General features: G+C 38.0%; 1 protein-coding gene across 1 annotated transcript in view; it reads left to right on the forward strand.

Moving 5' to 3' along the window:
- NHSL1 (NHS like 1) overlaps nt 1–23783 on the forward strand; it is a 228773-nt gene that overhangs the window by 185213 nt on the left and 19777 nt on the right. Inside the window, exons 3-4 of the mRNA XM_080805508.1 lie at nt 3830–3957; nt 21458–21650. Coding sequence (XP_080661634.1) covers nt 3830–3957; nt 21458–21650 — 321 coding nt within the window. The remainder of the gene's footprint in view (nt 1–3829; nt 3958–21457; nt 21651–23783) is intronic.

The following is a 23783-nucleotide window of genomic DNA, read 5'->3' on the forward strand; positions in this document are numbered from 1 at the left end:
GTTAAAGAGACTGTCTTTTTCCCATTGTACTTGCCTCCTTTGTCAAGGATTAATTGACCCTAAAAGTATGGGTTTGTTTCTGCACTGTCTATCCTGTTACATTGATCTATATGTCTGCTCTTGTGTCAGTACCATTCTGTTTTAATTACTATAGCTTTGTTGTAGATCTTGAAATCTGGGATTGTGATGCTTCCAGTTTTCTTCTTCTTTTTCAAGGTTGCTTTGGCTTTTTGGGGTCTTTTGTAGTTCCATGCAAATTTTAGGGTTATTTTTTCTGTGAAAAATGCTATTGGTATTATGAAAGAGAATGAACTAAATCTGTAGGTTACTTTGAGTAGTATAGACATTTTAAACAATATTAGTTCTTCTAATTCATGAACATGGAATCTTCCCCTTTGTTTTTGTCATCTTCAGTCTCTTATCAGTGTTTTATTTCAGAGTACAGGTCTTTCATGAATTTGATTAAGGTTATTTCTAGGTATTTTATTCTTTTTGGTGCAACTGTAAATGGAATTGTTTTTTTAATTTCTCTCTCTGCTACTTCCTCATTAGTGTATAGATATGTTGTAACAGATTTCTGTATATTAATCTTGTATCTTGTGACTTTACTTAATTCATTGATCAGTTCCAGTAGTTTTTTGGTGTAATATTTAAGGCTTTTTGTATATAGTACCATGTTTTCTACAAACAGGGGAAGTTTGGCTTCTTTACCATCTTGGATGCTTTTTATTTCTTTTTCTTGTCTGATTGCTGTGGCAAGGACTTCCAGTATTATGTTGAATAAAAGTGGACATTCTTGTCTTGTTCCTGATCTTAGAGGAAAAGCTGTCAGTTTTTCACCATTGAGTATGATGTTAGCTGCGGGTTTTTCATATATGGCCTATATTTTGTTGAGGTATATTCCTTTTAAAGTGGTAACAGTTTTATTGGTTTGTGAGACAAGGTTCACCCTGGATCCTTAGGAGACTATAGTTTATGGGACCACAGAAAAGTTAACTTGCAGCACCCAAGTTAATGAAATGTAAGATGAGTATTTTTTTATCCCAATTTTAAGGTAATTAAAAATCAAATCAATACTTACAGAATCCCAAAACTTTTCACGAACACTGAAAACTACTGATCATGCTTTATATAATACTCTCTCTGTAGAAGGAGAGTATAATTCTGTTACATTTAAATTTTTTAGAGAAATTTTAAATATTGGAGAAATGGGAAAATATTTCTCACTGGAAAGGGCTAGATTATTATGAGTAAATCCTCATTAAAAAATAAACTGTGTTCTGGAAATTTCAGAATTAAAAAAAAATCTTTCCATTTTACGCAAGAGTGGTTGACAGACGAGCCCACAAATTTAATTAGCCCCTAAGTAACTGAAGTAAAAGTAATTAGCTATCATGTGATTACGTCATACATTTTTTAAAGTTAGTTTGGCATTCTGAAAGATTCTCATGACTGTTTCCTGAGGTTTTTACAAATCTGATTTGCAGTTCTGGATTGGAAACTCTGTTCACTCCCACTGTGAGGTAGCAAAGGAGAGTTAGGATTTTTTTCCCCCTGGCTGGAGAATTTTTATCCTTTCATTAAAGCGACTGTTCATCTTCTCTCTATGGGGGAATCATAGATCCTAGTGTTACAAAGGCACTCTGAAGATGCCCTACTTTAGTTCTGTGCCATTAGGTGCATGGTTTTGTCAAGCTGTGCAAAGAGGAAACTTCCAAAACCAAACACATTTCATACTTCTCCAGAAAGCTGGATATTTAAAGGTACCCTGTGGTGAGTGAACCCCTTTTGCAAGTCAAATGCTTCCCTAAGGTGCTGTCTGGGTAATAGAAAATCTCCTGGGGCTTTAAAAAGCCATTAATACTTTTCTTGCTGCACTTACCCCCCTGATCCAAGTAATTAGCACAATGGTTCCTCCTTGAAGGGAGTCCCTAGTCTCTAAGCAGCCAGTGGCCCCAGCCCCTCTGTGAAGCAGAGCACCATGGTTCTGGTTACCTTCCACCCTCTGGTGCCAGGCATTTCTCTGTAGACTGGCAGACGTCTCGACTGCCACCTGGCCTTTTACTAAATTCCACTCAATGATTATAGCCTGTTTGGCATCAAAGTTAAGTTGAGAACTAAAAATAAAATGAGGGCATCGTTACCCATGATTTCTCAAGTCACTTCCAGCTGATGAGTCTCGGAAAGAAGCATAGCATGAGAATTGCTTGTATTTTTTGATGAGGAGTTACATAATCAATTGCTGTATATCAAAAATAATAGTAATTAAGCCCCTAGGTTTAAATTCTGAGGTCTGTTGCTTATCTGCATAACATTACTGAGCAAATAATTTAATTACTTTAAACCTGATTCAGCGGGCTGTTCTGAAGTAAAGGAAATCCTGTTAAAACACGTGAACAGGGTATGTAATGTGTAATCAGTGTTTTAGTAATTCTTTGTTTTTTTTTAAAGATTTTATTTATTAGTGTATGTATGTATATATGTTAGAGAGCATACAAGTGGGGGGAGGGGCAGAGGGAAAGGAAGAGAAAGAATCTCAAGCAGACTTCATACTGAGTGTGGAGCCCAGTGTGGGGCTCAGTCTCATGACCCTGAGATCATGACCTGAATTGAAATCAAGAGTTGGATGCTTATTAGCTATCAGGGAGATTCAAATCAAAATCACATTGAGATACTACCTTATACCCGTTTGAATGGCCAAAATTAACAGGACAGTAAAAACAAGTGTTGAAGAGGATGTGGAAAAAGGGGAACCCTCTTACACTGTTGGTGGGAATGCAAGTTGGTGGACCCACTTTGGAAAACAGTGTGGAGATCCCTTAAGAAATTAAAAATAGAGCTACCCTATGACCCTGCAATTGCACTACTGGATATTTACCCCAAAGATACTGATGTAGTGAAAAGAAGGACCATATGTACCCCAATGTTCATAGCAGCAATGGCCACAATCGCCAAACTGTGGAAAGAGCCAAGATGCCCTTCAGCAGAAGAATGGATAAAGAAGATATGGTCCATATATACAATGGAGTATGATGCTTTCATCAGAAAGGATGAATACCCAACTTTTGTATCAACATGGACAGGACTGGAGGAGATTATGCTGAGTGAAATAAGTCAAGGAGAGAGAGTCAGTTATCATATGGTTTCACTTACTTGTGGAGCATAAGGAGTAATACACGGAGGACTTTAAGAGAAGGAAAGGAAAAGTGAATTGGGGGAAATCGGAGTGGGAGACAAACCATGAGAGACTGTGGACTCTGAGAAACAAACAGGGTTTTAGAGGGGTGGAGGTTGGGGGATGAGTGAGCCTGGTGATGTGTATTATGGAGGGCATGTATTGCATGGAGCACTGGGTGTGGTGCATAAACAATCTTGGAACACTGAAAAAATAAAATTTAAAAAAAAAAAAAAAGAGTTGGATGCTTAACTGACTGAGCCCCAGGCTCCCCTCTTAGTTGTTTTTATCATCATTTTCATTATTTTTTTTATTTTTTATTTTTTAATTTTTTTTTAAATTTATTTATTTGTTAGAGAGAGAGAGCGAGCGAGCACAGGCAGACAGAGTGGCAGGCAGAGGCAGAGGGAGAAGCAAGGAGCCGAGCAAGGAGCCCGATGTGGGACTCTATCCCAGGACGCTGGGATCATGACCTGAGCCGAAGGCAGCCGCTTAACCAACTGAGCCACCCAGGCGTCCCCATTTTCATTATTAATAGTGTTTCTTTAACATCTTATACTTAGGGCAAATATTACTAGAAAAGGTAAAGAAAGAGGAGTAAACAAATCCTTTTTTAATGCCCTTTCTCCCCTCCCTGACCTGTACCCTCTGTAGAATGTGACAAACTGAGGCGGGATGGCTACCGAAGTTCTCAGTACTACTCCCAGGGACCCACCTTTGCAGCCAATGCCAGCCCACTCTGTGATGATTATCAAGATGAAGATGAAGAGACAGATCAAAAGGTAAGGCTTCCCAGTTCAACATGGGATCCTGAATTGGGTCTCAGAACAGGAAAAGGACCTATGTTGAAAAACTGGTGAAATCAGAATAAAATCTGGTTTCAGTTAACAATGCTATCCCAAATTAATTTTTTAATTTTGACAAAGGTGCCATGATTATGTAACACATCCACAATATGAGAAGCTAGATAAAGGGTTCACAAGAGGTTCTCAGTGCTATCATTGCAACTTTTTTGCAAGTCTAAAATTTGTTTAAAAAGATGAGGTCAGGATTCAAGGATCTCTTAAAAGGTCACAATCAGTATATTTGAATATTCTCTTTTGGGTAGAAAAAAAATGAAAAGTCTTATTTTTGTTGTTTTAGTTTTTCATATGACTTAAGAACCCAGTCATATTAAAAAAAAAAAAAAAAAAAAAAACCTCAAAGTATCACAGGCAAATGCCACTGTTTCACAGGTGGTCAGTGTTTTTCAGAAAGATTGAACAGAGGGAGCCCTTTAATATTTCGGCACCCATCAGTTCACTGTAGAGATGCTGTTTCGTATGCGTGGTCCTTTTTCTCATGCCATCTCTTATGGTAAGTGCAAACTACTTAAGACAAATATATTTTCTCAGTAATAGAAGCCTATGAAAGAGTAAAAATGTAGGGAGATTTTGACTTACATGTTTATGGGGTTTTTTTTTTTCCTTTTTTTAATTTTATTTTATTTAGTACTATGGACTTAGAGTTTGGACATGTTTTGGTTTAGAAACCACTTTTAATTAATCTAAGAAATGTCAGCAGAATTAGGTCAATATATAAATGTGTGCCTGTTTAGGGAATATTATTCAAAGTTTATTGTCTTTCCACAAATAAATAACATCAGAGAAAAGGGTGGATAACAGTTAACTAAAAATGGGAGAGTACTACCATAATGTTTTAGTCTTCCGATGATGATGGGACCCCAGGTGTTTTTTTTTGTTTGCCTGTTGAGAATGTTTTTTCCTGTTCCTTTAAAAATATTTTCACACATTAGCTTAGTTCTTTGGGACTTAAAATACACAAAGAAGTTCTCTTACTCTAATAGGAAAAGAAGCTACTTCAAAATTGATCTGGTTTTTAATTTTAAAACATTTTATTTTTCTCTCACTGACATGAGTAAGAAAAATAGAAATTAGAAGATGAATTATGTAGTCAGGATTTTTTTCTGTTCTTATTTTAAAATTTTTTCAGGCTTATTCAAATTATAATTGACAAAATAATTATATGTATTTAAAATGTGATGATATGACATATGTGTGTATATATATATATTTTAAGATTTTATTTATTTATATGAGAGAGAGAGTGTGTGTGAGCAAGAGAGCACAAGTGGCAGGGGTGAGGCAGAGGGAGAGGGAGAAGCAGGCTCCCCACTGAGCCTGGGATCCTGACCTGGGCTGAAGGCAGATACTTAACTGACTGAGCCACCCAGGTGCCCCTGACATACATATGTGTTTAACACGCCTATCACCTCACATAGTTACATTTCTTTTGCATGTGGTGAAAATCCTTAAATTTTACTCTCTTCTCGGATCTTAAGTACACAACACAGTAGTATTAACTGTAGTCACCGTGTTGTACATTAGATTCCCAGAGCTTATTCAACTTATAACTAAAGGCTTGTACCCTTTGACTGGCATCTCCCCGAATTCCCCACCTGTGAGATTTGTCTTTCTTTATTCAGATACACTTCAACCTTTTACTGATGCTAAAAGGAGGAAAATTGAGTTTAGAGTGGGACCCAGTTATTAGACAGAGCTGGTTTGGGTGCAGTGTGATTATGTAAGTTGTGAGTATCCAGGAGTGTAGAGTCCCTTGGTGGCAAATTGACATTATGGAGACGACATCCAAAGGCCTTCTGGAAAGTGGAATTGTAGTTTCTAAATTCTCACAGAGCTGTTTACTTAGGATGATGCTCACATCTGAGGGAAGTCTTGTCTGTGGACTAGTTTCTATTCCTGTGTGCATTGCAATGGGCCCCTTCGAGCAGCCCTCTCCCAAATGTGTGGAGAAAGTAAAAAATCCTTATCTCTGAGAACACAAGGCTCCTGTCACACTGAAAATGAGTCAGCAGATAATGATAATATGGGAAAGAATATATACATAAATGTCATCCTTTAGACATGACATATGACATATCCTATTAAGTGTAAGAAGGACCATAGCGTGACTTGGCAGCCCTGGGATCCACTAGAGCGGAAACCAGAGTTGGCTGTGGAACCTTAGAACTCTTCTTGGGGCCAAATGCTGCTTCTGTAAAATGGAGGCATGGGAGCAGCGGAGGAGCCTTCGCTGTTGTGTGTGCGGGAGGGTGAACTGTTTCGGGGGCTCCCTGAAAACCCCCTCTGGGTTATAGGCTCCATCACAGTGTCTGGACTCACGGCCTTCCTACGCTTGGACCCTCGTAAAAGCACATAGTTGCTTTCAAATCTTACCTTCCTTTACTGCTATATGCCTTTGGGTTAAAGTGTTTTTGAAATCCTTAGAATATACTGTTAGTGATATTTAAAGGGAACTTTTTTTTCCTTAAATATATAGAACCAAGTAGACGTATGTTCAGAATTTTTTAAATTATCAGGCCTAAATGTTTTCTCAATGTAAGAAATTTCTTCAGAATAAAGTAAATACCAAGTTATATAATGTATTAATCATGAATGATTACATATTAATTAAACATCCGCTAACAAACTATTCTGTCATGTTAACAAACTGACTTCCTAAAAAAAAAAAAATTGACTTCCTTCCTTCCCTCCTGCCCTCCCATCCCGTTCTCAGTTAGGCTATATCATTCGGTGTTGCATTAACTTCTATAACTTCTTGGTTCCACGGAGCATCCAAAAAGCCACTTGCCTCTCACTGTTGCACATCCAATTTGATGGTCTTGGAGCACATTCTCCACTTTTTGTTTATTCATAGCTATTGGATTAATTACAGTGTTCTGCACCAGACCATATGCTTTTTTTCTTTTTTTTTTAAGTAACTATATATAAGTCAACAAGATCTAGTACTGCTTTCAGTCACAAAAGTCCTAAAATTGGTGTGGAAATTAACCTTTGTAGGTCATTGTGCTTTTTCTGCCACTTCCTATGGATCCTCCCCCTCCCTCCCACCCCACAACTAGTGCTGAAGTAGCTTCCATTGAAGGAGAAGGTTTCATTGGAGTACACCCCACACAGTGCCTAGTGCATGATGGGCTATGTTGCTGGCTCATTCATTCAACAGTTATTTCCAGAACAGTCACTACTAAGTACATACCCTGAATCAGGAGTCCTTATTAAAAATGTCTGTGTCCCTCCCGTCACTGCTCACCAAATCATAATGATGCATGGAAGTCTCTACGTGGCACAGCCATCATTGGTAGTCACTGAGATGTATTCCTTTATCCCTCCTCAGTGTGTTCCTAAACATAACTACTTTAAGCACAGACTTACAATTCATTTTCAAGTTAACTATTACTCAGGTCCTGTGTGCCAGGGACTATTATAGGTGCTGGAGGCATAACAATGAAGCAAGCAGAAGAAATCCTTGCCCTTGGTATAGTGATTGACAGTGAGATTGATCTGACAGTGAGACATGAGTAAATTAGCAGTGATGTTGTATTAGAACATGACAGACACTCTGGAGGAAAATAAAGCAGAATGAGACAGAGGGGAGGTTGCCGTTGCAAATGAAAAGGGCAAGCCTTCCTGAGCAAAGGAGGTGATTGGGATGAAAAGAGTGAGCCAGGCAGAAATCTTGGAGAGCATTCCGTGGAGTAGAGCAGCTGATGCAATAAATGTTTCTTAAGAATATATGACATACACCAGATATTGCAAAAGGCAATGATTAGTGAGATATCTATACTTGCCTCAAGGAAGTTACAGCTTTCTGGTAGGGAATAGCCAGAATAAAAAGGGTTTTACATATTACCTGCTGCAGGAAGTGTTTGTCATATAGTAACATGTGAAAGAGAAATTCTTCTGGCTTGGCAGTGGGGAAGTGGGGGAGGGTTGAGGAGAGGGTAAGGATATGCAAGGGAAAGAGTCATAGGGCTGTTGCAGTGGGCAAGACATACCGAGGACTAGACTGAAAGAGTGGCTGTGTCAGTGGCAAGAAAGGGAGATTCTAAGAGGTGGAATTAAGAGAGGGTGGTATCCTGGGAGTTTGGAGACACATTTCACATCTTAGCTTTGGCACTTGTTGGCTTTCGTCGGTTGTATCACTTGGGCCTTCCAGGCATTTGTTTCCATATCTAGAAAGTGGGGAGTGGAATAAGATCACTCTCTCAGATCTTTTTGAAAAGCTGCTCTCATTCATTCATTGACTCAATGAATACTTATGCAGCATCTCCAACAAACCAAGCAACTTTGTAGGTTCTGCAGACCCATCAAGTGGAAAAGACGAAGTCCCTGTCATCAAAGGGAAAACAGCAGGAAGCAAATAGAACACAAAGTGGTGATACGTGTTATGAAGAAAAATACAACAGTAGTAAGGAGAGTTTTAGAGTGACAGGGCTGCTGTTTTTAGATTGACTGTCCAAGAAGGGCTCTCTGAGGGTGTCATTAGAGTAGACCTCAGAATGAAGTGTAGGAACACCGCATGTGACTGTCTTTGGGAAGAAGAGATAGTAGGTGCAAAGGCCTGGAGACAGTAATATGGTTATCCTGTGGGGAAAATAGCCAGATTACCACCAGAGTGGCTGGATTGGGCCTGGTGAGAACTTTGGATTTGTTGTTCCTAGGTTAGATGGGGAGGTCCTGGAGGGACTGAGGTGGAAAGTAACATGATCTGATTTACTATTTAATATAACATAGCTACTAGATGGCGATAAGACTGTGGAGAGATGAAGATGAAAGTAGAGAGACAAGTCACTAGGCCATTGCAGTAATCCTGGCAAAGATACAGATGATGTGGGCTGGGCCCAGCATGGCAGTGGTCGTATTTTATTTTATTTTTTTAAGATTTTTTTTATTCATTTGAGAGAGTGAGAGAAAAGAACGGGAAAAGGGAGAGGGAGAAGCAGACTCCCTGCTAGCAGGGAGCCCAACACAGGACTTGATCTCAGGACTTGAGATCATGACCTGAGCCGAAGACAGATGCTTCACCATCTGAGCCACCCAGGTACCCTGATTTTAGCTTTATTTTTAAAGTGGATCCTATAGAATTTCCTGAAATTTTAAGAAAAAGAAGAGTCAAGGATAATTTCATTTACTGTCTTTCCAGCTTGATCCCTCTAGAATATCATTTCTTCCTTCCTCCCTCTCTGCCTCCCTCCCTTCCTTCCTTTCTTGAATCCCATTTCAAAAATTATATGACCCTTGAGAAATTCTCTTCCACTGACCCTACCCTCTTCATGTCATCAGTCATCCTTCCCCTGCTTAGATTTCATGGCCCACACTTAACATTCTCTTCTTTGCATACACTTTTCAACTCTGCTGGCCCCTCTCCCCTTCTGCCAGTTTCCTACAGAAATCCCTCCCCCAGTTTAGTGCAGCTCTACCCCTGCTCAGTACTAACGCCTGGTTAGCTGAACAAGACTAGAGGAAAACACCAGCTTCTATAAGCTAGCTGTACTGTAAATTCCTGACCTCGAACCTAAAGTGGCAGCAGTCCTACCATACCAGCTCATCATTCATTCTTCCACTCTACCAAATTATATTTCACACCTTCTTCTCAAATCTCCAAACACCGTGTTCTCTACTTTACTCTCAGATACTTACTGTCTTTGATATTTACTACAGTGGGTGGGGGTGGGGTGGGGGCCAGGGGGTCAGGGGCGCACAGTCCAAAGGTATATCCTTTCACAACCAGACCTATTGAACTGCTTGCATCTGTTCCACCATCTACTCACCCTTTCCTGCCATTGTAATGGGTGAACAGTCCTTGCTGCTTTCTACGCTGTTGTATCCCAAGTGCCTAGATTTGGGTTTGGCATCTAGTGAAGACTCAGTCGTTTTTCAGTGGAATGATTAAGGCCAACTTCTCAAGGACTTCATAATTGCAGTTTACCCCTCTCCCTTTTACCTAATCAGTTTTCTCTCTGTGTTGCATCATAACCATCATTATTTGAACATGCTATGTTTTCTTTCATCTTCAAGGAACCCTACTTTGACCTTTCATCCCCCTCCAAATTCTGCCATGTTTTCCAGTTCTTCTTTTAAAGAACTTCTCCAAAGAACTGTCTAGACTTGCTATCAACACTGCCTTTTCTCACAGTTTCCTTTGAACCCCCTCCAGATAAGCTTTTATCCACACCACGGTACTGAAATTACTCTTGTTAAGTCTAATCATCACGTCTACCTTGCCAAATCTAATAGTGAGTTCTCAGCCTTCCTCTGATTCAACCTCTCAGCAGCCTTTGACATAGTTTACTATTCTTTTCTTAAAATACTTTCTGTGCTTGGCTTTCAGGAGACCACACACTCTGGTTTTCCTCATTGCTCATGATCCATTGCTTCTCAGTCATTTATTGGATGCTCTTCCATGTGTTTGAACCTTGGTGTAATTCTGCTCCTCTGAAACCCACTCACTCCTTGGGTGATTTCACTGAGTCCCATGACCTTAAGTTCCAGGCACTGAAGTTTCCTAAATTTCTATTGCTAGTCCAGACTCATGCATTTTTCTGCTTACTATCCATTTCCACCTAAATGTCTTATGGGTATCTCCGACTTCCCAAATCTGAGCATGTGATTCTCCCAACCCTACCTGCTCCTCTCATAGTTTTCCCCAGCTCGGTAAACCATAACTCCATTCCACTAGATGCTCAAGTGAAAGATGTTGAGAACTTTCTTGATTTTTTTCTATTCTCACACCGTAAGTAAATTCTATAGAATTATCAATGATTGAACCACTTCTAAGACCTCACATCTGACATTATGTAATGATTAAGTCGAGGGCGTGTTTCTGAGAGTGGGTGGTAGGGGCATATTGGAAGTGAGGTTGTGAAGGACCAAGGCAGGGGAGAGGTGGATTAGCTCTCTAATTGTGTTGAGTTCACCAAGAGTGTTAACTGGGATAGTGGTGGAGGGAGACTGAGGTGGGATCACAGGAGGACCAGGCTAAGTAAAGGAGTTAGCTTTTATTGCATAGTTCTTAGGAAGTCACCAACATATTTTTGAAGTAGAGCACTTTGTGATTATGTATTTATAACAAAAGTTATATATACCATCTTTTGTTAGATGAAACTGATTTTCTAATTTACATAATGTATCCAATCTAACTCTAGAACTTCTAGAAAGGGAGTATTTTAACAGACTGATTTCTATTTTTAAAAATAGAGAAATTTTATCAAAAATTCAGATGGGATTGACCAAAAAAAAAAAAAAAGATAATTATGTTAGGTAATGGATGGATTTACTAATCTTATTGTGGCAATCATTTTGCAGTCTATACATATATCAAATTATCACATTGTATACCTTAAACTTGCACAATGTTATATGTTGATTATATCTTGATAAAGCTGGGTAGAAAAATGAAGTCCATTAAATGGACCAAATTGTGAAAAGCACCAAGCTTGGATGGTTTCGTAGAGAAGGTTCTACTAAAGCTTTTAAAGAGTAAGTAAATCCAATGCTTGAAACTTTCGCAGAGCAAAGAAAAAGCATATGGTGTGATTTTTTTTTTTTAAATGAATTAGCTTAACCCTGAGGCCAAACCTGACAAAGACTACACAAAGCAGAAAATCAAATGGCCAGTCCCACTCACAAATATTGTCATTGGAAGTCATAAGTGGAATGTTAAGAAACATAATCTAACAGCTCATTACAAGACAAATACTAAAAAATCAACCTGGATTTATCCCAATAATAATGCAAGGATCTTCAGTATTGGTTAGTCTAATCCCATGGCAATCATATTGAAGAGAAAAATCAGGTCAAAACCATAGATACTGAAAAGGTATTTGATACAATGCAATAGCCATTCTTGATTTTAAAAAAAAAAACCTATAATATAGGAACAAGTAGATACTCATAAGTTAAAATGTATCTGCATTGTCACCAAATCCAACATGATTTTTAATGAGCCATTCTTGTTAGAGTGAGGCATAAGACAGCACATTAACTATCATTATTATTGGGGAAAACTAGCCAGAATGATTAGATAAGGTGTAGAAGAAGAGGCTCAAAAATAGGAAAGACTGAGATGATATTATCATTCTTTGTACACGGTAAGTCTGTATACTTGGTGAATCCAGGAAAATAAAAATTTGAAACCTCTCTCAATAGTAGAATTCAGTGACAGAGTAAGGTATGAAATTGATGTATAGAAATCAATAATTTTCATATCTACAAAAGAAAGTTATAAGATGTAGGAAAAATCTTAAGTTGTGCTAGCAGACAAAGTAGGGATAAATTAATAAGTGTAACATTTTTATGCAGAAAATTCTAAATTCTATAGAAGAACACAAGATTTGAATAAATGAAAAGACTTATGCTCTTAGAGGACTCAGTATCAAAAAACTCGTTTCTGTCCAAGTTAATTTATAAAATTAACACAGTGCCAATAAGAAGTTGAATAGTTTAGTTTTGGTTTGGTTTAGAGTTAATTTGGGGGATGGGAAGAGGAGGAAGAGAACAGAGAACCAGAAAGGCTGAATCTTAAGGGTCAAAGCTAGGACAGCTGTAAGGTTGAGGAGCACTAAGAAAGGAGAACTGGCCTCACCAGGTATTCAGAAGAGTTAGGAATGACTCAGTGTGGAACCTAGGTATACAGACCAGTGGGACAGAATGTTAAATATAGAGTATAAGTTCAGGAGGAGACCTAAATCTTTACGGTGTATGACCAAGTTGGCATTTAAAATCCCATGGGAGTCCAGTAACTATAAAAGGGGCTCCCAGCCAGCAGTTTATGGTTTCCGTGTTAAGACCAAGACCCTTAAGTGCAGTTCGTGTTCTTAAAAGTCATTCTGACAGTTGGGGTTATTTTAGTTATAGAGTATGTAGACGTCAATGTGAGGAAAAATTCTGGGGAAATACTTCAGTTTGTATTTTCCTTGGTAAGCCGTATGGTGAGAACAGTGGACTACATAGACTTTACAAGTGCTTTAGGCTGCAAATACTCTGACATTGAAAGAAGCGTATAGAGTGAAAAGCATCTAATTTGCATTCAACCATATGAAGCATTTATTACATACCCAGGATGGAAGCACTCTTCTAAAATGAGAGTTGCTAATAAGGTAAAGGCTAAACACCTAAATTAGAACAGAAAACCTAGGGGACATGTGTTCTGGGTGTTTATTCTAGAGAATTATTTATTCTACAGTCTATCCTAATGCAAAACATTTACTAAGTAGGACTCCTGTTCTTGTTGTAAGGAATGGTGTTTTGCTAACGATACCCATATGTATCTTTCAAAGTGTAACAAGAAAAATAATTAAAATATTTCCAGTGATAGAGGTTATATATAAACCTGCTGATTGAAAAATGCTGTCTGCAAAGGGTTTTAGAAATCTCACAAAATACCTTTTTTTTTTTTTTTTTTTTTTCAGCTGTGAAATCAGAGAGTAAGTCATTGCTTTAGTACTGTTGGAGTCTTGAGGGTTTTTGTTTCTTTCAGTTTTCAGTGTGTACCAGGTACTACCAAACAGGTTCTTCGGGTATTTGAAGGAAGTTCAGTTAGAGATGCCAAAACATTTCCTGTGAGTTGATAGGGCATTTCTTCAACTGCCATTGTTGGAGGTTGTATTTGATGATAGGTTCACTGCATCAGGGAAACATTCATAGAGGCCCCATTGTCTCAACAGAAAGGATGTCAGTCATGGGTTACTCAATCTCTTGTGTAAAATTAACCCCCAAACACATAAATTAGACTGGGATTTTAGCAATAAAAGGTTGGCTTTGATAGTATTGATAGAACCCCAGATTTTCCATTTCCTGTTATTCTTTGAACTGGCATCTCAGGTTCTGTTTTAGTCCTCATTGATGAGGCATATTTAAATCAAAGAAGGACTTTGAAGAAGACAATAGGACAGGAGCCTTGCTCTGTAAGTGCACAGGTGGGAGGCTTATATCACATAATGCTTGAGAACACTGATTTGGGGTGGCTTTTCCACCTGTTGAAGTCGAGTAGTCTTGCGTAAATTGCTTCTCTCCAAGAGCTTCAGTTTCCACACTATAAAGGGTTATAAGCCCCGTGTTGTGGTTTGCTCAGGACAGGCCTGGTTTACAGCGGCTAGCATGTGTAATTATTCAGAGCACCCCTTTTCACTTTCCAAGGAATTCTGGCTTTGATAGTAAATTACATGGCTACCTTATCTACCTTGGAGAGGGATGTGGTGAGGTTGAAATGAATTAAGGTTTATGGAATTCTTCGCTGGTACCTGGCACACAGAATATGCTCAAGTAATGATTAGTACAGTATCTTTAAACTGCTTGATTTTTCAACCAGACTTTAAAGAAAATGACTTCATGGACAGTGACATTTGGCCACTCTCCCAGTCATCCTCAGTCTCTTATTCCACCCACATAGAATTTCTTGCCTAAAGCAATGAATTTGAGAGGTTTGAGCAACTACTAAAAAATTCTGGTGGTTTTGTCTTTGTAGGTTATCGCCAAGTAGAGCTACTAGCAGTCATACTAGTATTAACTTTATAATAATGGTACAACATTTTAGAACATTTTCCAAACTTTTCACACAGTGTATCTCCTTTTCCATGGGAACTCCTGTGAAAGAAGTGTTTTCGTAATCATTACTATCATGTTAATGATCTGAAGTCTGAGACTCAGAATTTATGAAATTACTTACTTTCCTAAGAGCACATGGCTAGAGTGCCTCAGGGAGGACATGAGTGCAAGGCCTCTTACTTTATACTCCATTTCCTTTTCCTTGTGCCATGTTGGTGAAACAAAAGGGCAAGGTTATTAAATTAACCAAATTCCTTCTCATTATGCCTGCTATTGTCATTTTTCATTCTACTGTTGACTTGTCTGATATTCATTCATTCATGATTTTTGGATTTTTTTTTTAAACCGTTTACGTGCTCCTTGGTCTCAGTACATACACATAGTCCCTGGCCTCAGGTGGTTTATGGTCTGGAAAAAACCCATGATACCTCTAGATGCAGTCATTTGTACTGGGCCTCTCTGTGTGGTCATTTCAGGGCCCTGCGGGAACACAGAGGAGTCTGCGAGCTCCATGTGTTCGGTGTGCTACAGTTTGGGACACCTTGTTACTCTGTGTCTTGCAGGAATGAGAGGATTGGGGATGGTCCTTTTTCCAGGCCTTTATGCATTCAGACCAGTGAGGGTGTCTCTAGTAACTTGTCCCAGTTTCTCTTGTTGTAAACATCCCATTACACTGGAATAAGGCTCTCTTCACGTCTGCCTTCCCCTCTAAATGGGGACACAGCATTCCTGTCTTGTTGATATTTCTATCATCTCCCAATATGGAATCAAGTGCCAGCATGCGGAAAAGTTGAGGAGCCAAAGACTAGGCTTAATGCTGTATGTGAATCTATTTAGTACTTACTGCGGCCACAAGAGGTAGCTTGGATTATACACAATCACAGATGAAGAAACTATATTTTGGGGAGATGATATCATTGCTTCAGATCATGTAGTTTTAAGATACTGAAACTGAAATCTCTCTTTTAGAGCAGTGTTACTGAGATACAGTTTATGTAAAATAAATACACATATTTAAATTATACAATTTAACAAGTTTTGACATATGTTAATACACATGAGCCCATCACAGTCATGACAGTGAACACCCTCAGCATCCTTAAAAGTGAGCCAGGATTCAAATCCAGATCTGTGGCTCCGGAGCTCCTGCTTTCCCTCCCATGGGGGAATTGAACGTTAGCAACATCAGCCTTCTCCTCCTCACCTCTTTCTCTTTGGGTGTTCTGAATTGTTGAGATGACAGAAGGAACAGCTTTTACAACCCAATTATTCTTCGATAAAAGAGTGAATAGATAAATACGGCATTGGAATGGAGTGTATGCCCGTAAAATGAGTGAATTGTAGGCTCACACAAAAACAGTGTTCTTATGTCTTAGAAACATAAGAACACAACACAGAGAATGAAACCATTTTTATTAAAGCCAAAGCAAATATAAATGTTGTAATTTACACCTATTTGTACACATATCACAAAAAGTAAGGGGATGATAGTGCATAGCTCAGGAGACTGGTTACCTTGGGGGATGCAAGGAGGAACATGGAGGTAGATGCGGTTATTGGTAATATTTTATGTAAGTCATGGGTTGGTAGTAAGTTCTGATATAGTCATTATGTTATGTTACATACTTTGTATATATCATTTATGGAAATTCAAAGAATAAAAACAAATGCTGAATCATTTTAAACATTTGTGTTCTAATTAAGTATCTTCTGTTATTTTAAGGGAAAGATCACTTAATGCAAAAGTTGAAATCCACAGTATTTTAACTCAATAGGTAACATTGATGAAGGGGCTAGCTTTGTAGTAAATGGAATAATACACTGATGGGGAGAAAAGGAAGACAGTTATTTAATAATGTGGACGTGGTCACCACTACTGGGCCGTCATGGGAGTTGCTGGATGAACCATGAACTGTGTTTCTGTATGCATCCATGTCTACCATCCCTTCTTTTTTGGTTGTTGTTGGTCCAGAGGGGGAAAGAAAAATAGGAGAGAACAGAACTAAGTCCGGTTCTTTTGTGTCTGAATACACTTGAGGGTAGAGGAAGCACAAGCCAAAAAAGACTGCAGAAGTTTTGACACCTTATGACACCATCTAAAATCTTGAAAACCAAGAGTAAAGAGAGATGTAATTCTGGGAAGAAAATCGCCAAAGACTGAATAAGTGTCCTACAAAAATGAGTGGATTACATGTTGACATTCTCTTAAATAATGCTCTGTATAGTTTCATCTGTTCTGTATTTTCATGTAATAATTGCTACATGAGTGCTAAATTTAGCTCTGGTTATAATTCTAGTTTCTAGTTTCTAAGAGTGTAGCAGATTTTAAAAAAAGAAGAAGAAGAAGCCTGGGCTAGTCTATGATTCACAGTTAAGCTCACTTTTTGATAACTTGGCCAACTGCCAAAGACACCATATTTCAGGCTCCACTGTCCATCTGGTGGGAGCTTGTCTGATTTCCAGACAGAGCCTAGTAGTCTCTGAAATGCAGGTTTGCAGCATCCAAAATCTACAAAACAAGTGCTGGGGTGGCTGGTGACTTCCCTTTCTAAATTAAGTATTTTGGTGCAAGATATTGTGACTTCTTGGTTCATTTGTGACTCTCCATTCCTTCCAGGACTAAGATATGGGGAATTGATGAACGTTATTGACCAGTGGACATGTCTAAAAACTGCATTTAAGTTCTGAAAGCAAGCCAACTTTAAACTTAATGTTTAGAAAAATAATTGAGTCCATATTGAGGGATTCCACCAATACAAAGCATGGTGAAGCTATTGGAGTTACTGTCTTCTGAACACAGGGAGCTTGAGTTGCTCAAAACCTACAACTACTAGATGACAGAGCCAGGGTGCTGATGCTTAGTGTATTACTCTGGGGTATAGTGCTTCTTTTATTACACCACACTTGGGGGCTTTTATAGATTTGCAAAGGTTTGTGCTTAAATAAGAGATACAAATGGAGATTTTTATCTTTGGATCAGACAACCCAGTAATTGATTGCAAATATTTCCAGGTTGATATTTTACACTGTTTAAGAGACTTTGGAGGGTCAATTCTGGGTTCTAATCCCGGTTGTTCACTTGTGTAGTTCCCAAAAGTAAACTTACTTTGCTCCATTTCCTTATTTATAAAATGAGGCTAATGATCTAAAGATGAAAATGAGGTACCAATTTCTTTAAAGCCTGCAACCCAGAGCAAGGCATGTAGCAGTCAGTTACTAAATGGTGACCCTTTGTTAGCGAAAATTCTTCAAGGGTTCTCCGTGCAGTTCTGATTTAAAGCTTCATGGAACTTACATTCTCATGGGAGAGATAAACAAGATAAGTAACTGAAATTTATGGGTACAAGTGATATGTACTAAAGAGAAAGAGCAGAGAGGGGAGAAACAAAATATTGGGGAGGAGTTAAAATTTTAGGGATACTGGAGAAGTAAGACCTCAACAAGAAGGGAACTCTTGAATGAACACCCGAAGAAAAATAAGATGTAGATGTCTAAGGGAAGAGCACGTCAGCAAATGGGAGCAGCAGTTGCAAAGGCCCTGAGGCAGGCAGGAGTGTACATGATATGTACAAAAAAGTGCATGGAAAGGTGGTGTGGCCAATGGCAGATCACGTAGGGCCCTGAAGGTCATAGTAAGGATGTTGGGGGGCTTGAGCAGAGGAGCAACATGATCAGACTTACATTTTAAAAGGGTCCCCCTGGCCTCTGAGTAATAGACTGTTAGAGTGGGAGGGTAGTCAACATAGAGCATGGAGACCAGTTGAGAGGTTAACGTAATAAGCCAGAGCATTACAATATCCACCTTACTGGAGTAATTATGATGTGTTCTGCTGTTGAGATACAAGAGGTTTTTTCCTGTGCCCTTTGCTGTGTTTATAAATACTAGGAAGAATAGGAGTCAGATTGTTCTGGAAGTCATTACTGTCCTGGCTTTAATTTTTCTTTAGTACGTTTAAGCACTGCATAATAGTCACATTTGTATATAACGTTATTCTGTGCTGTGCTTGGGAAATTTTCCTGCAAATGAAGGGAGCACTTTATAGAACAGATTACCTTTGAAAGTTGTCATACTGGAGCTATCCCTGGTGATTATCCCATGGCAGCAAGACTAAACCGAAGGACTGTTTCATTGTGATCAGTTGTCAATCCTGATGCTGTCGGCCAACTAAAAGCAAAGTAGGTTACTGGGGCTGATGAGCACCATTGAGATGCACACAGACTGTGAGACAGTGCTTCATTCACCGTCTCCCTTGGTAGATGTTGCATGGAAAAGGGAACCTTCTCTGCAGGATGTCACCCTGCTATTTATCCTCCATCAAGCTGCGGCTTTACTTTTCTCACTGTTAGGATGTGCTTCCCATGGCCTTCAAAGCTTGTGCCATATTTCTGGATTACCTGAAAAAATTACTTCTCTATGTACATCAGAAAATTGGAGTAACCCAGTTTACTAGGTTGAGACTCAGTCTTCAGTGTCCTGAAACTTTCATGAAATTCTCGTATGAAATTAGTTTTAATTTACTTTGTGTGCGTATGTGTGGGTCTGCGTCTTAAGGGTAGAGAATATATAAGTCAAATTTCACAAGAATGTTACAAGTGCAAAAAGGATGGAAATAATGTATTTATATCACTCTGGCTTAGATACTGCTGCTGACCCCAAAATTCCCTTGATTGTCTTTCAAGGATATGTAGAAGTTGTAACCATTTTCCCAGAAGGGGATTAAACATGAATGGATATGGTATAATTTAGTACCATAATCAGATGTCAGTAACATATGCTCATCATAAGTTGACTATATTTATTTGTCAGTTTAATTACAAACATTATTTCACATTTCCCTTTGGTGGGAAAGAAACCTGAATATCATTTTACATGTTTTATGTATCAAGAATATAAAGTCGGGGTACCTGGGTGGCTCAGTTATTAAGCGTCTGCCTTCGGCTCAGGTCATGGTCCCAGGGTCCTGGGATCAAGCCCCACATTGGGCTCCCTGCTCAGCGGGAAGCCTGTTTCTCCTTCTCCCTCTCCCACTCCCTCTCCTTGTGTCCCTTCTCTTGCTGTGTCTCTCTGGCAAATAAATAAATAAAATCTTAAAAAAAAAAAGAATATAAAGTCAACAATAGAGATGTTTAATTATGATATATTTTATATCATTTATTTCCACAACACCTTTATTATTGGTAGTGTTTTTTCAATAAAAGAAAAAATTGCATACTTGTCAATTCATGATTTTGCTTTCCTGAAGTCACGTTTTATGAACATTACCTTCATTTCCATGATACTTGTCATAGACATTTTCACAGATACCATTTCAGAGGTCTTAAGAGTAGCTCTTTGGGGGGATTCAGGAGGTAAACCTATAGCAAAGGAAACTTTAGTGTTCAGGAATAGCCGGGAGATCTCTTGACCAGCAAGGATAGAGTGAATGGAGTCCAGTCTTCAGATTATTAGTCTAGACCTGTCCCCAATACCAAACCATTTCTGTTGGCTCTTCTGTAGTCTTTTTCAAATTTGTGGAAGGCTGGTAGTTGTAGAATAAAAACAGATATTTTGCAATAAGATGAATCCAGTAGTAATAAACAGTAGTGACAGTATTCTTCTAAGTGATTGAAATTTCTGACTAATGCATTTCTATAAATTTCTTACCAGTATCCTCTTAGAAACATGCATTAAATCCAGAAAGGTATCAATGCCTGCCTTCTAAAGATAGATGAATCCTCACAAACATGATGTTGAATGAAAGAAGTAAGTTACAAAAGAGAATGTACACCATGGTTTCCTTTGGTCGAATATAGGCAAACAAAGCTATGGTGTTAGAAGTGAGGAGGGTAGCCCCCTGTGTGGTTTGGGGAGGGGAGTGTTGAACTGACTTGGGTGCTGGTGACACAGATACTCCTGGGGAACCTTGGAAGGGTTCATTGACTGTTTATTCTTAAGTAAAACACTTAAATGCCTTATTTTCACAGGTGGAAGTTAGTTGAAATGCTTTCAACTCGAAGAGCCATTCTTAGACATTTATTGTATGTTATTGCCATTTCCGAACAAAAGCCACTTACCCTTATTTGGTCATCATTGTTGTTTGTGAGCACACTGTATTTCTTTGGAGGTCTTGGAGCTGCTCTGTCAAAGAACCAGCTGCTCAGCAACCACGTGAAATCCATCAGAAAGTGCTGGCAAGAACAACTTTCTCGCTTACGCTTTTTAAGATGGTTTGGGAAGAAAAAGATGGAAGACGGGCTCCCCAGTTAGGATGTTAATCTGTATCAAAACAGACCCTGCCAGAAATGTGTTCATGGAATTCTGATAAGGCTCAAAGCAGAGGCTTCAGTCAGCTTCTTTAGAATTTAACAATTTCACACTGATTTTTTTTCATATAAATGGTTTCAGAAGAGCCCACACAGTTGAGTAACAATAGCTTTATGATTTCAGAAGTGTTCCTTGAGGTCAGTGCCTAAAAGAAATAAGATTGAGGCTAGAAATTACTGTGGGCAAATAAAATTTTAATAAAAATGGAAACCGATGGCCACAGCCATGATGTTTCTCTAGGCTTCTTGTGGTAAACGAAATCCGTAAGCTTTCTGACCACAGTAAGTATAGGAAAAGCAGGAAGAAGTGAAAAGATACTGTGGGTCCGCAAAACCTTTTGCAGTCCTCGTGGTTTAGAGAGTAAGGCCACTGTGTGAATTGTTTATCTGTAACTGGTCAAGCTCAAGGTAAGAACAGTTTTCTTGCAAACCATTGCTTCTTTCTTAAACGTGACCTTTTTGTTTGTTTGCTTTAAATCAGTTTAAAAAAAATTTTTTTTAATAAGAAACGTGTTTTTAAATGTTTCTGCCAGCTGTTTACACGCTATACTTCTTCTTCCTTTTTCCCCTGCAGTGTTCTATTTCTTCATCAGAAGAAGAAAGACTTATTTCCATCAGGAGACCTAAAACGCCAACCTCAAGTGACTTCTCTGACCTTAATACTCAAACAAATTGGACCAAGTCACTTCCCTTGCCAACACCAGAAGAGAAGATGCGACAGCAAGCGCAGACAGTCCAGGCTGATGTGGTTCCCATTAACATAACTGGTATGCTTCGCTATGCAGATAGGTTTCTAAACGCACTTGGGCTTTTGTTTGTTATGTGCTCTTAGCATCTCATTTATAAATCTGTGGTGAATAGCTGTAATCTGGCTTCCTGCTCTTTGTTTAGTGAAAGGAATATTAAAACTTGTGCGTGCATATGAAATATTTCTTTTGTGTTAGAACACTGTGTTACCAAAGGTTGATATCATGCAATACATCAAAAGTGTGTGTGTGTTTTTTTTTTCATTGAAAATTACTTAAAATATCTTTCTTTAAATATTTTATTTGAGAACATCTTCTAAACATGATCCTGGGTAAGAAAACAATGACATGTTTCCCTTCTAAAGGGCTGTTTCATATAGTATTTATAGAAGTGAAGAAATAACAATTTTGTGATATTTCTAAATGATACATTTTCTTACCTTTTTGTCTTCTCAAGTAGAAAAAGGGAAAAATTGCTTAAAATAATATCAAGTGAATTAACAATTTTAAAGTTAATAGGATGGCAAAATTATATTTTGATTCCCATAAATTTGAATTCTGCACTCTTCAAATAAAAATCAGTTCCTTCTGAATATAAAATTTTTAGAATATGTTATATTAAGTTGGAATATGAATATTGCCAAATATGAAATTCAAGTTCTTTTAGAATATTATGCTCAGATTTTAATCATCTGTGATATTCAAGGGGACAAATAACAAGGTGCATAAAGCTCAAAGGCAGTATTTCACAAACTTAGAGGAGTTGTTAAAAGATAAAAGTCAGAATTTTCCTGCTTTATCAGTTCCAGAGCTCACAAAGATGGGTCAGTGGTTTTGGCGGGAGGGTGTACTAAATATAAAATAGATGTGTTAAGAGTTAACATTGGATAGGGTGTTCAAATGAAACAGATTATTAATAATCATCATTGATAATCAGTCCATACAGAGCAAGATCTATAGGGCAGAACCCAAAAAAATAGGTGACCAGTAAGGATGAATTTTCATAAAAATTTAGGATGAAAACCCATAGCACCCTTGCTGTACTTCTGAAGGTACCACTGTTGATCACTGTTAGACAGGTTTTTACATTTGATAGTTATTGAAGATTTTGTAAAAACTTTATAGACGTTTAAAACTTCCATTTAGAATAAAAATGACATCTATTTTGAATCCCAGAGAAATTTAGTAAATAAGTGCATGAATTATTTTAAATTCCATGTACATTTTTCCATACCTATTGTATTTAAGCCTAAAGAAATAGCATAGTATTTTATTCCATTTTTCTTAGCAACTAACATTGTTGATCTTTCTGAATGTGATCCTCAGGCACCTAGGTCATATCTTTTTAAGATTCTTTTTCAAAGTAGCTGTGTTTCAGAAATAAAGTGTGTTTATTGCTTGGTGGACTATGTGGACACATATTTTCTGTAAGAAAATGCATTACATTATTTGATTGATTAAATGCAGCAGAAACACAATTACATTATATATGATTAAATGCCTCAGCAGTAGTATTATAAGATAAGATTGTGCTATGATATATGACAGCCTTTAATGGAATTAGGATAAATGTATTATCCTGAGATTAGGAAATTTAAAACAGAGTAACAATAGCTTCAGAAATAAAGAATTATTTGCAATGAAATGCATTGTAACAACAGTAAACAGTGCTATATCTTTGAGCTCTAATTCTCTCCTTTTGATGACTTAAGTGGATATGAAGTGCATAGAGTTTAAAAGGAGTTGTTCAGATACCACAGAGGAAAGGTGAATGACAATAAAGAAGTGAGCAGTACGAGTTATATCAAAATGCAATTGACTTTTGCGTGTTAACATTTTCCAAAATGTAATAATTAAATATAGTACCTAATTATGTATTTCTGGATACAAGTGTTCACATACATACACTTATATTTCATAAAGAGATGCTTTTTTTCATATTCTAATATGAAGAAGCATTGTATTTAAATTTTTCACTTTTAGCAATCAGATTGACATAGGTGTTCTATAGCTTCTGCTATTTAAATGTTGTATTTCTGAAGCCCTAGAAGACTTTTGAAACTAAAATGTAGCTTCCCATAGGGAACTGTCATATGTTCATTTATTTGGATGAACATTGACCATCTAGTTTGATTTTCAGTCAGGTTCAGCAGG

Source organism: Martes martes, assembly GCF_963455335.1.
Source record: "Martes martes genome assembly, chromosome: 6".
In the NCBI taxonomy this organism is placed as follows: Eukaryota; Metazoa; Chordata; class Mammalia; order Carnivora; family Mustelidae; genus Martes; species Martes martes.